This window comes from Lissotriton helveticus, chromosome 11, assembly GCF_964261635.1.
Source record: "Lissotriton helveticus chromosome 11, aLisHel1.1, whole genome shotgun sequence".
Taxonomy (NCBI): domain Eukaryota; kingdom Metazoa; phylum Chordata; class Amphibia; order Caudata; family Salamandridae; genus Lissotriton; species Lissotriton helveticus.
In genome coordinates, this window is record NC_136072.1 from 786236591 (window position 1) to 786250629 (window position 14039).

At 44.9% G+C, this 14039-nt stretch overlaps 1 protein-coding gene across 1 annotated transcript in view; it reads right to left on the reverse strand.

Annotated features, from left to right (window-relative positions):
- The window catches only part of LOC144791925 (uncharacterized), a 78631-nt gene that overhangs the window by 59571 nt on the left and 5021 nt on the right, over nt 1-14039 (reverse strand). Inside the window, exon 2 of the mRNA XM_078666736.1 lies at nt 5191-6203. Within this exon, the coding sequence (XP_078522862.1) occupies nt 5191-6203 (1013 nt within the window). The remainder of the gene's footprint in view (nt 1-5190; nt 6204-14039) is intronic.

The window sequence follows — 14039 nt, forward strand, 5'->3', positions numbered from 1 at the left end:
TTAAGTTCAAGCCCCCACAGGAGACAGACCAATTGGATCCTTTAGGTCTCTAAGTTCAGGCCGTTTTTCTTTCTTGGGGCTGAATATATTAGATGAAGATGCATTTTCTATGTAGCAGCTATATCAATTCTGGCCTCCGTTGCCCCCCAGCAGCAATGTTATTCAAGAGGTTGGTGCAGAAGCCTGAGTGTTCGGGGGCTCCTAGTTCACCTCAGTACACTGGCACCCCCATCACTTGTAGGGCCACGCCTATGGTCCTATGACGGACCTTGCATTTAGTCCGGCAGCCCCTGCCATCTCCTCTTCAGTTGTTGACTGCAGGGCCCATGTGTTGTTGCCGGGGTCCAGATCACTGTGCTTTATTTTGTAGCTCCAGGGATACATTGAAGGGTGAGCTAACTCATCTTGTGTGCCTAGGCAGCAGCCAAGCATGGGATTCAGATGCCACTTCAGGTCCTATGTGTCGTCAGGGCTGATGCTCCTGCTCCAAAGGTGCTGGGTGCGCGTCTGACAACCTGTGTAGGCCACTGCACAGCCAGGACAGAACAAGCTTCAAAATTGAGCAGCTCCAGGACCCCAAAGCAGGGACAACCTGCTAGGCCTGGATGTCCCATCAGTAGCAGCGGTGGGCATTTTGGATGACAAACATTCAGAATTCTGGATCCTCTGACTGAAGGCTTGTGGAGCTAAACCGTTGCAGGGAGGTGTCGCCTCTTGGTCAAGGGATTGCCCCTAGTGGGGAGAGAGAATTCAGCTCTGAATGGGCTGCAGGAGACAAGAGTACTCTCACTTTCTCCCCCTGGGTTGAGGAGCACTCAGGTTGAATCTAAATGCATGGGTGTGAGTGAGTGTGCAAGTGTGGCCTCCCCCCGCCCCCACCATGCTCTAATTACCTGTTGCCACGGCCAGGTGACAATCTATCTTCACAACTCTGGTGGGGTATCTGGTCCGATTTGGTAGAGGATGTTGTGCCGATTTAGGGAACATCTGAACCATCACTCTGGACCTTACAGTTGTTGTGTTATCGTCAGTTAAACCTGTGGACTCTCTTTCCTTTTTAATCTGGCAAGTTGCCTGTATCTAAAAGTGTGAACCTGATCTGCGGTGGCTTTTTCATTGAAAATTCGCTATTGCGACTGACGGAGAGGCACTTAAATGTTTGGGAAACCTCATTGGGGCATAAGATGGCACCTGCCCCACGGTTTCCTTCACGTACCATCTCTGCAAGCAAAATGGACCAGTTTGTCTCTTACTGTTACCTGAATTTTAGTAACTGGGCTGTGACCCCCCCACCGATTCAATCATTTTTAACTGAAGAGACCTGAGCGCTTCCAAATGTACAGAGTTGATCCGAAGCATACCCAGTAGGGTAACATTGGCTTTGGAGCTCAAAGTTAACAAGAAATCTAGAGCCTAGCATGAGGGATCACTAAAGATTTCAATGTTGAAACTTGGGAGCAGAAGATGCAATTCGAATTCTAAATGTGCCATTTACTTATCTGTTAATTAAAGTACTTTGTTGTTATTAAAAACAAGCATTGACAAAGCAAATATGTCTCAACTACGTGCGAGCTATTGGCTTTGCAAATTTGTTTTAGCCATGTTGTACAGCAGCAAGGAGTGAAGTGGCATGGAGTAGAGTACAGTGGCGTAGAGGAGAGTACAGTGGAGTGCTGTAGAATTCAGTGGCCGTAGAGTGCAGTGGTTGTAGAGTAGAGTGCAGTGGCTTTAGGTAGAATGGTGTAGATTGGTGCAGAGTAGCGTAGTGTCAGAGTGGTGCAGAGTAGAGTGGCAAAGAGTAGAGTGGCAAAGAGTAGAGTAGCAAAGAGTAGAGTGGCAAAGAGTAGAGTGGCAAAGAGTAGAGTGGCAAAGAGTAGAGTGGCAAAGAGTAGAGTGGCAAAGAGTAGAGTGGCAAAGAGTAGAGTGGCAAAGAGTAGAGTGGTGCAAAGTAGAGTGGTGCAAAGTAGAGTGGTGCAAAGTAGAGTGGCATATAGTGGCCAAAAGTACTGCAGAGTAGAGAAAGTGGTGAAGAGCACAATTGGCATAGAGTGCAGTAGAGTAGAGTCGTGCAGAATAGAATGGCGTAGAGTGCAGTGGCGTAAAGTGGTGTAGAGTATAGCGGCATAGAGTGCAGTAGAATGGTGAAGAGTAGAGTGCAGTGGTGCACAGTAGAATGCAGTGTTGCAGAAGAGAGGGAAGTGGTGCTAATAGAGTGCAGAGGCATAGTTGCATAGAGTGGTGTGCAGTGGTGCAGAGTTGAGTGGCGCAGAGTAGAATGCAATGGCCGTGAGTGCAGTGGTGTAGAGTGCAGTGGCACAGAGTGGTTAGAAAGTGGCATTGTGTGCAGAGTAGAATGCAGTGGTGAAAAGTTCAGTGGCGTAGTGCAGATAGAGTGAAGTGATGCAGACCACAGTGGCATAGTTGCAGTGGGGTAGAGTGGTGCTGAATATAGTAGAGGGGCCTAGAATAGAGTGATGCAGAGTAGAGTCGCGTAGAGTGCAGTTGCATAAAGTAGGGTGGTGCAGAGTATAATGGCGCAGGGAGCAGAGTTCAGTGGTGCAGAGTACAGTTGTAAAATAGAAAAAAAGGGCGTGCGGCTCCATTTTCTTTTTTTATTTATTTACTTTTGATGCAATTGCGGCACCATTGCTTTAGCTTAAGATGTTTAAAGTTAAAGCGGGGCATGCTTTGCTTATGACAAAAGTAAAAAACTTGAAAAAAAGGCAAGCAAGGTATTTCTTTCCTTCTAGTTTTTGACCTTTGAACCAATCGCGGCACCCGCGCTTTAAGATGTTTAAAGCTAAAGTGCGAGTGCAACAAAAGTAAAGAAATAGAAAAAAAAGCATGCAGCCACATGATTTTTCATTTAATTTACTTTTGTAGCAATTGTTGCACCCACGCTTTAGATGTTTAAAGCTAAAGCGCAGACAGGCCGTGTTTGTACCAAAATTAAAGAAGTAGTAAAACAAAAGCATGTGCCCTAGTTTGGCAAGCTGCAAATAAGGTAAGAAAGGCGTGGCTGCCATTGTTGCAGCTGAGAAATGCCGCACTGGGAAAAAAAATGCATGGGGGAGAGCATGTCCTGCCGGCAACAGCAGGCAGGAGAAAGTGCTTTAGGAAAATAGTGCTCACATGCTGTAATTAAAACATGTGGATTAACAACACATGTAACAGGGGCAGTCCTCATGGGAGGTTACAAAAGGAGGTACTAAGGAGGGACAACTAAGCCTATTGTCGAATCAAAAGCCTCTATTTACAGAGGAGAGTAACAAGAGTCAATTGAAAAGATGGGTAGAAAATGAGCAGAGCTTAAAGTCCAAACCTGAGCGCTGCCTAGGCGAGACCTAAAAAGCACTGAATGAACATAGAAGTTATTGAGCGTTATTTATTGTGTCCCACTAACTTTTAACATCTATCATAAGACAAGAAGGAGAAAGTTTTTATGATATACAAAACTTGTTTCCGAATGCTATAATTGTGACAAAGGTTCAATTGTTTTAGAAATACGTAGTTGACAAGATCTACACTCGCATTGAAGATCTAGACTAGTATTGTGAATACAAAAACCCATACCAAAATATGAATATGGTGCAAATTAATGTTCCCAGACAAATTCTCAAGAAGAAAACGTAATCAGTGTGGCTGTGACTAAGGTGTGCCCCATACCCACACATTCTACTAGTTCCATATGTGACACATCAGGGTTTAACGTGCCTAGAATACAACCGGCAAGCAAATAGCCACAAAGATCCACTTACTTATTAGTTACAATGTAATTCACATGCGACTGATGCATCATATTTAAAACGACATGAATTCAGCAAGGAAAGCACAATTCAAAGTTGACTATCTCTAACCCTTAATGGGCTTCATGAGGACCACTGACTTAACATTCCGGTAATGCTAGCCAACAAAGAAGAGCACAACGAGGCAGAATGTAAAATACAAATACTGCACTTCAATGAAAAACCTGTACATACTCTGAAGTGCCCACTTTGAACGGTTGTCCTCCATGAAGTCCCATACTTTCTGGAATTAGGGTGCTAGGTTTTATTTTAAATTCTATGCCAGAGGAACCTTCTTTGGTGACAACCTTTATTTTTATACTGAACAACTGGTCCCTGGGGTTGGGAGTAGCGGGTATTTGACACAAGACTGATTATTTATTCTTAAATAATGAGAGTCCCTGCTATGGTAGCACAGATTCTCACTTCTACTAAAGACAAAGCTCCACCTGAGCATTTGCAAAGTTTAGTAGCTCAGTTGGTGCAACCGAATAAGGCTCACGTGATCCAATCTCCAGAACTACTTCATGGTCAGATGAATGAATTTCAAGGAACAACTTACAACATGCTGATCTTCAAATTCACAGAAGAGGAGCCCGGTGTAAAAATAATAAATACACACAGGAGGTCCAGACTGACGTATCAAGTCTTTCAATGTTCCTCTTCTCAAGATTCCCGGATTTTGTAAAGCTCATTTTGGATGGTGGGTCCTTTCTGGTCCAGGCACACTACCTGTGAAATTCTCTCCCTCAGAAACTGCACTCCATCAGCAACCAAACACCTTTCTAGAACATGCTCCATACCTGAATTTTTTCTTGTCAAACACTGCTGTTATACATGTCCTTTGTTGTCTCAGTGTGCCAATTCATAAATTTGTTGGCTTATCTAGGCTCAGTTAACATACAATAAAATTTTACTCTGTAGTTCTTGAAACCACTTTGGAGCTTGATATATAGACGTTTATGGAAGAAGACATGTAGGGGTGTTGCCTCAATACACCGTTACTGTGCTATGTCAAAACGGAAAGAGGGCTCTTGCGTAGCATGCTGGTGAACTCTAAATCACCCAACAATCAAACGATAGGCTCAATTTTACCTAAATTAAGTAATAGGAGCTAATTTCTTCTGAGAAACATGCAAAGAAGAGTGCTGCTTAAAAGGGACAAAGAATGGCTTCCAGTTACCTTAACCAATACAAACTAAATGAATCAGATCTATGCTGCATCCAAACTGGCAAATCTGGGCAGGAAATTCACGTTTCATACAGATTGATTTAAAAGAGGTAACAGCACTGCAATCAAGAAACTGCGAGAAATATTCATAGAAAGGCATTGGTATGCACAAGGGCACTTTACACTTTTAAATACATGTACTTAGGTAGACAGAGGACATAAAACAAGACATACCTTTCTTTTATTGTGATAGGCGATGTACAAACCAGCAACAAGAATGGCTGTGGTCACAAGGTAGGCAAAGAAATGACTGTTTTCGGACTCCTCTTTGGCAACATTGGTAGTCTTATCGTGCTTACTGTCTGAAGATTTGCCAATCTCATTTAACTTCCCCTCCTTCTGACCCTGAGCATTATCATCTTCATCTCCACCGTTTGCATCATCCCCCTCTGCATCTTGTGCTTGGTCAATACTTTGATCTGTTACTTCATCGCCATTTTCCTCTTCCCCGTCTGCTAGGTTATCAGCCTCAGGGATGGTATTATCTGCCTCCTCATCAGACTTTCCATGACCAGCTGCTGCATGAGTCTTTGGGGGATTAGCATCAGCCTTCGGAGGGGCAGGGTTGACTTCCTTCGTAGGGGCGACTTCCTTTGGAGGGGCGGCTTCCTTTGGAGGGGCGGCTTCCTTTGGAGGGGCGGCTTCCTTTGGAGGGGCGGCTTCCTTTGGAGGGGCGGCTTCCTTTGGAGGGGTGACAGCGTTCGGAAGGGCGACTTCCTTTGAAGAGGCGACAGCGTTCGGAGGGGCGGCGGCGTGTGGAGGAGCAACGGCGTTTGGAGGAGCAACGGCGTTTGGAGGAGCAACGGCGTTTGGAGGAGCAACGGCGTTTGGAGGAGCAACGGCGTTTGGAGGAGCAACGGCGTTTGGAGGAGCAACGGCGTTTGGAGGAGCAACGGCGTTTGGAGGAGCAACGGCGTTTGGAGGAGCAACGGCGTTCGGAGGAGCAACGGCGTTTGGAGGAGCAACGGCGTTTGGAGGAGCAACGGCGGCGTTTGGAGGAGCAACGGCGGCGTTTGGAGGAGCAACAGCGTTCTGAGCGGTGCCGCCGTCCTTCTGAGGGGTGCCGTCCTTCTGAGGGGCGCCGTCCTTCAGATGATCGTCAGAAGGCAGGGTGCCAGCCTTTGGAGTGCTATGGATGCCGGCCTTCTGAGAGACATCAGCTTTAACATTATCTTGTCTGGAGTGACCTAAAAATAAATAAAAGGGACGTGAAGATTTGGAGAACATTCACAAATTATGATTCAGTTCAGGAAGGTTGTGATGTAAAATGCTAACTGAACGGATGTAAAAAAAAATTCAGCATTTCAAACAAACACTGTACATGTCCATAACTATGCACGTAATACCATTGGTAGTTAGGTGGTTAAGTACAGAAGTGCTGCTAAACCGTAGTTGGTGAATAATGAAAATAACAATGAAATGGTAATCAATGGAATATAGTGTAAAGGCTCCATATTTACAATGGGTTATATTAGGTGTGAGGGGACAGATATCCCGGTGGAGTGTCCGAAGTCTGTCAGCCATGCTAATCTTCTCAATGGAGGAGGTGGGCTTTATAAACAGACTTTATAGTGTGAAGTGGGAAGAGTTACTCAGATTTAATTGGGGAAAGCATTCCAGTAGATGGGCGAGAGGCTGAAGGACCTGAATTTGGATGGGATGTCAGGTAATCTGGTACATCTAGGAGATAATGGCTTGCATAGCATAGTACTGATGAAAAGCGTAGAGAGACCGTAATGGAGGAGGTAATGGAGAGTACTGCCTTGAAAATAACTGTAAGAACAGTGCCCTATGTTTAGCTGACAGACAGCCATCTGTTGTGGGTGAGTAGGCGGGAGTGTGTGTGTGTGTGAGAAAGAGAGATGTTACATATTGCAACTGTGCAAAATATGAAGATTTCGTTCGGAGGGAAGAATGAATACTGGAGGTGTCCTCCGAGGACGCTGTTGCATTATTCAGGGTGTTCGTGGTAGATTTGGTGGGCTGGAAAGAAAGAATATTTTGATGTTCAATATCTGGAAACGTAACTGTGTTTGTGCTAGTGGAGTCAGACAACTTAGGGCACATAATAGGGCTGACTATCACACCAAACATCATGGTAGATGAGGCGGATGTCAGTGCCAGAAAGGGAGCAGAACTAAGAATGGCAAAACGGCTGGTGACTTGCAAAACAAACCACCTCAGTCTACAAGGAGTTTAAGTATGGGTGTGTTCTGGTCCATATAACCCCAACTGGTGGTCAGGTGTTAAGAGACTCTACTTTAATCCTGTAGAAATGATGAAAAGGAGAACATGCCATTAGTGAGAATCCAAAGGAAATGGCATCATTGTGGGAGGCGGTGCACCGAAAGAAAGAAAAAAAAAAAGAGGAGGAACGAACGCGGAGCCATGCTGACATCCACAATTAGAACTGTTGACATAGTGTCAGATGCACCAGGAGATCAGTCTTAAAATCAATTCAGTGTAATGTAAGTAATGGCTAAAGAGGCGAGTGCTGCTACCAAAATTGGGTAATGTTGGTAACTGCCATATATGAGGAACTAGTCAAAGACAGTAGCAAGGAGAGAGAGGACTCCTGAATAGAGGGCCAGTAACTTAATGGACTAAAGGCTCAACAGGCCCCTTTATGTCCAAACCCCTTATTAACTTTAGTGGTACACGAAAAGAACACAGTATTCAAATCCCAAAGTTCTATTCACTGGATTTTATAGACTAGAATCTTCATTCCTTACTCCTGCAGTTTCGAAGACAGGGAGCAATTCCATGGCCTGAAATCCCCCCTAGCTCTTAGAACAATGGAAGAATCCATTGCCTTCAGGAAAATTCCGAACATCTTTTATTTACCAGTTTCCTAGTCCCAATACTTCTTTTATTGCGCTCTTCAAATCCCTCCAGCAAACCCAAAATAAATGTTTTTAACCCCTTGCATGCGCATGACGGAACCACGCAGTCATGAGCCACAGGCGGCGTGTGCTCATGACGGCGTGGTTCAGTCATGCGGCTGCTGCTCCGCCCACGCTGCATTCATTCTTCGCCTGTGCGGGTGAATTAATGAGTGGGCGGGGCCATGGCAGAACCACGCTGTCATGAGCACACGCCGCCTGTGACTCATGATGGCGTGGTTCCGTCACAAGCACGTAAGCGTTGCGCACACCCCCCACCACGCGGCAAAATTTGTGCTGCGGCAAAGGGGTTAAAATTGTTTGTGTGTAACATCAAACTAGTTTCAGCAGTATAGAGGTGTGCTCCTCATAATAATGCGAAGATGGTGCATAAATTATAAATGGAAGTTATACCTAAAAATATAGAATTTCTAATGTTTGTGTAGTTTAAGTGTGGTTTGTATAGAAAAAAAGTTTCCCAACTATAACTAACCTGGCACCTTTGCTTTTTTATTTAAATTTTAACTTTTTTAAAAATGTGTAATAAAAATGTGTTTCAGATAGTAGAGTCCTGTGTAGCGGAGTGTAGTGCCGTTATGTGTAGTGTCATACAGTGCAGTGGAGCAGAGTGTTGGACAGTGTAGTGTCGTAAAGTGTATTGTCGTGGAATGGCATAGCGTAAAGTGAAGTAAAGTATCAAAGTGAAGTGGAATCTCGCAGAGTAGTCTCCCATGGAGTGCATTACAGTGGAGTGACGTAGCGTACAGTCGTGTAAAGTACGATAAATTTGAGTGGTGTCTTGTAGAGTATAGTAGAGTGGTATGTTGGAAAGTCTTGTGGAGAGTACAGTGGAGTGGAGTGTTGTATGGCGTTTTAGGATCCAAGTCAAATTTTCCCGATTCATGCCCTAATATAGGTACAATTAACATTGCCCATTAATATAGGCATAGAAATCATACCCATATTTAGACATAGTGCATGCAGTCCAAATACAGGCATGGCTTCTCCACCCATACTGAAAAGTCACAAAGATTTCTTGGAACCCCGGTTTAAGCTGTCAGGGACATCCCCTTGCTTGAATATTGATTTGTCCAAGAACTCATGGAGTTTACAAACAACTACCATTCCCTTGGGGTTCTTTACTGACGTTATTATGCCCGACTTTACATCAAACTAGGCACCTTCAAGGTATAAATATTCCTTCACTTGCCGTAGCAAACACACTGTGGTTTGGAGCAGTTCGACTACCTACTTGCCTGACGCAGCTCGCTACAGCAAGTGCCAAAGGAAGCCGACCCTCCAGCTGACGCACTGATCAAGAAGCTGTCCTTTCTCTCGCTGAGAATCCAGCTCCAGTGTTTCCAAGCTCCCCTTGCAGGGTGTTGGGAAATCGAGTCCCGAGACAGAGATACCAGACCTCCTTTGTTCTAAACTAAGGTATGGAGCTGATGACCATAAGAGAAATCTTGAATAGATTCTTGGCAAAGAAAATTAAAACCTATGCTACACCACACTTACTTCTTCCCTCGTACTAGACTTAGGTTAGGTACATTTGGGGTAGGCGTATTTTAGAAGCACCAGTTGAGTACTTTTTAGCCATTGTTATTTATGTACGTATTCATATATGGTTTAGAAACCATACAATGCTTTAACAGTTTTATTTTATAATATTGTAATATTGCTCTTGCGGTGATAAAAAAGGTCATCCCCCTCAGTTTCTATATTTGTTTAGTAATATCCCTGTTCTCCTGACTAAGCAATTATTTAAGATAGTGCAGTCCCTGTGGTGCTTGGTTTGGGGTGCAAAGTCGCCGAGGATAGGCTGGTATACATTGACTCTGCCGTTTGCGAGGGGAGGGTTTGATGCACTGGATTTTTACGTCTACTACTTGTGTGGCCAAGCTCAACATGCGTACTTTTGGTTTCAACCTCACGCTTTCATTCCACATGTGGCCATGGAGGAGGGGGATGCCTATCCCGTACACTTAAAAAGCACTATCACCCACACTAATAGGCGGACGGCCAAGTCGGAAATCAACACGATTGACACCACTGTCTCGGCGAGGCAGGAAATTGGGAGGCGGGCTCATAAGCTACCTCTTAGTGCTCCTGCACTGACTATTGAAAGGCATGCTGCACTGTCGGTGGCCGGGGAGCGAGGCCCAGTTGCAGATCTTAGGGAGGCAGGGATAACACATTTAAGTGACCTGTACATAGTTGGGAAATATATCACGAGTACAGATCTAGACTACATACAAAATCCCACACTACTTTTTAAATACTGCTGCTATAGACTTTGCAGGGCTGTACGTGATCACTACACTAGCTTCCCAGAGGAACCAGCGACATTGAAGTCATTGCAGTTAGTTATAGTTGCTACATCGAGGAAAAAATTGTTGACTAGGTTGTATAAGGCAGTGCAGGAGCAAACGATACATCAGGGGGATACAAGTCTGGAACGATGGAACAATGTCCTTGATCCCCGATTACAGAGGCGATGTGGGTGCAGATGTGCATGTTGACGGGGTGATTGACATCGAATTGCAACTTACATATAATTCATGTGAAGTTTCTACATCAGGTTTACCACACACCCAAGAAGTTGCACAGGATGGGGCTCAGAGTCAGACTGTTGCAAACGCTGTGGGCAGAGTGGGCCGACTTCCTTCACCTCGCGTGGCAGTGTAGGCTGGTGAGCCAATATGGGGAGGAGACGGTTTCGCTTATATATACAATGACTGGCAGGACGATCGACTGTACGCTCCTTATATGTCTGCTGGAATACGTGTCTAATTTGAAGGCAAATGTGGGACATTTTGTACGGGTTGCATTGTTATTGTCAAGGAGGAGAGTTTTGCTCACTTGGGATAGTCGTCACTGCCCGATTACTGCCAAATGGATACAAGATATGGTCTACTGTCGTGAGCAGCTTGAACTATATGCCGAGGAATTACCAACGACCTCCCGTCCTACGGACATTTGGACTCCCTTGCGAGAATATTTACTGTTGCAGAGTGAACAGGGGGAGGGATAGAATGCTGCTAAAAGATTGATCATCGTCTCCGTCTCTTTTCTAAATTATGTAAGTAAAGGGGGAGTGAACGTATAAATGCAAATCAGAATCGTAGCTGAATTCATGAAGATGTGCCATTTCGTTATTGTATTTTTTTTTCTTATCTATACAGTAAGAGGGTCTGTTGGGGACAGTTCTATTTCATGCAATGTCATTGCAATGACTCATTTGTGTTGTGTGTATTCTGCAATATTGAAATGCTGAATTACATTTTTTTTTTTTAAATAGAGTGGGTCTCAGTGGCGAGCCTTGGAGCACTCCACAACTGGGTGATAGACTCCTAGAAGTTGTTTCTCCTGCATAAACCTGGAATGTTCTACCTGTTAAGTATTATCAGAGCCAGGCGATGGCTCCACCTGACACCCCGATATTACTAATTCGGCTGAGAAGTATTTCAGAGTTACCGTATCAATTGCAGAGCTAAGATTAAGGAGGATGATGGCTACTGCTCCTCCTTGGTCGAGAATTTTCTTAGATTCATCGACTAAGGCAAGAAGAGCAGTTTCTGTTCCAAGCGGAGGACGAAAACCGGTCAGAGACATATATTTATTCCAAAGGCTGAATTTAAAAACATACGGGCTTGATATACTTGTGAAAGTCAGTTGGTACCTACTTCGCCTTCTACTACCCATTGCCAACTTCAAACCGATAATTAAACGTTATGCCCTTAGCGCCCAGGCCAGTTTTCTCAAATGTTGGCTCTGCCCCACTCCTTTTCAGCACATGTCGCAGTGGAAGCCGAACTTGCTGGCCCATGGCCGCTCACAACCGCCTTGTTCTCCCCGGCAAAACTCCCACGCACCGAGATTGACACAGTGGAGACTCTGCGCTGGGCCTGGGATGGGCTCAGTAAACTCTCCGGGTCCAGCATGCTCTTCGCGGATGCCATGCCTATTGCTCATCATACAGCTTTTGCCCCCCTTCAATCATCTGGGATGGTTAAACACGCAACCCGCTTGGGGCTTTCCAGTGTCGGACCTCTACCCTGGGGACACATTCTTCTCTCTTGCTGTTGACTCCGGCCCCATTGACACTCTGCTCTACTATCAACTAAGGCCTATTTGCAGGGAGCTTCATCCCTCATTTTCCCAGCCCCCTTCCTCGATGGTCACTCTTGACTTCCTTTACACCCCCCCCGAACGTTGGTCACTAAGATTTACGCCCTTACACTGGCAGCATCTCCCATTTCTACAGACCGGGCGCGAGTAGTGTGGTGTGAGGACCTCGGTGTCGAATTCTCTCAAGAAGACTGGCTTTATTGTTGCAATCAGATTAAACACCTATCCCCAAATTACCGCCTGCGCCTCATCCAGTTTAAGTGTTTGCATGGGCTTTACTGTACTCCTGCTCAGCTGCACAAGATTGAACTTATCCCCAATGATAGATGTCTGCGATGTTCTGCTCCTGCGGCAGACTTCTCCCACCTCGCTTGGTAGTGTCCTTAGATCTCCACATAATAGCGCGAGGTGTGTGCCGCTACTTCTGAGATCACCTCATCACTGGTCCAGCCTGACCCTCTGCTTTTCCTTTTAGGCATCATGAAATTTTGCCCAGATGAAACACGCCACCTGACTGCAATGCTTCTTGTTCTTGCGAGGCGTAGGGTCTCCATGTGCTGGGGTCGCAGGCTTGTACCTAAGGTTGACACTTGGCTTGAGGACGCTACGCCGTGTCAGTCACTCCTGTCCGAATTCTGGGACCTAATGCCGGCCAAATCCCGCCCAATTGACATATGTGGTCTACTGGTGTCTTACCGCTTAAGTCATAACTCTCAGCATCCTGCGACCCCCACCTGGTCAGTGAGTTGCTGGCTCCCCGCTCACTCTCCCTTCTGCTCCACTAGCTTCTCTCCTTCATTGAATGGGCCTCTTCTCATAGCTCACACTACTCCCCCAGTCTTGCCACAGCGTTTTCTTCTTTGTATCAATATCATGCGTTACGTGTATGAGGTAACCTCTGCTGCATAATACTGAATGCTCGCATATGTCTTGATATAGTGCACTCTTGTAACCTGCTGTGCATATCTGTGCAATATAGATTTTTGAAAAATTTAAAGAAAAGAAAAACTTTAAACTGATAATTGTAGTCCTGTGGTTTAACACACCTGTTGCTCAGACACAGTCCAGGTGACTCCCCTCTTTTCAATTTCTACATGAAGAGTGGATGTTAAAGCTTGGTTCCCAGAGAAAAGTTCAAATTTTACATGTTTTGTCTTCACCTTTTGTTTTTCTGCCCAGGGCCATTCTTTTCATACTATGAGCTACAGTATATTTTGACTATTGCATTGGCCATAGACCATCACCTGGGCCTCAAGACTATTGATCCTGCCCTCTACTCATGTAGTTACCCTCTCCATATGCCACTGCATTCTCTCCTGCTCACAGGTGCTTCATAAATCTATTTGTCCTGTAAACAAATCTACCTGTCCCTTTGGTGCCACGTAGTGTGGTGAAAAAGTATGGCCCAAATCTCATTACAAAACTTTGATAATAGCCTCTCTGATTATGTCAGGGTTCATGTTACAGTATGGTTTTAATACTAGCAATTCACTGATTTTGCCACCTTCCCGCAGATCTCCATACTGGGGCTGGAGGTGGCGGTAAGCAATAGTTTTAGGGTTGGAATGCCCTTTTGGGTCTGTGCAGGCCTACTAATTTGCATGTTATAGGGGTCTTCTTTAACCTTTTCTCATACTGAGATAGTTAATAAATTTACTCCTGACAAGGGAGACGTAAAACTTATTTCATGGTTGTGGTAAAAAAGAAGCTGGTGAATTTGTACATGTTCAGCAGACTTTCGTATGGGGAAATCTACACATGCATATTTGTTAAAATGTAGTTCACAGATGTTTTCTATGAGGACCATTTCCTGGCCTACTGTAAATTAATGAAAGCCATAAATCTGCACTATTGCGAGGACATATACCATGGTGCACTTTTGTGACTTTCTTTAAGACTTGGGCCCCTAATTAGGTCTAGCGTTAAAGAAGACATTTTGTTCTTATTAAAATTCTCTCTCTCTCTGTCTAGCTTCACTGTGAGCGAAGCATTTTTCTCCTTCACACAGAG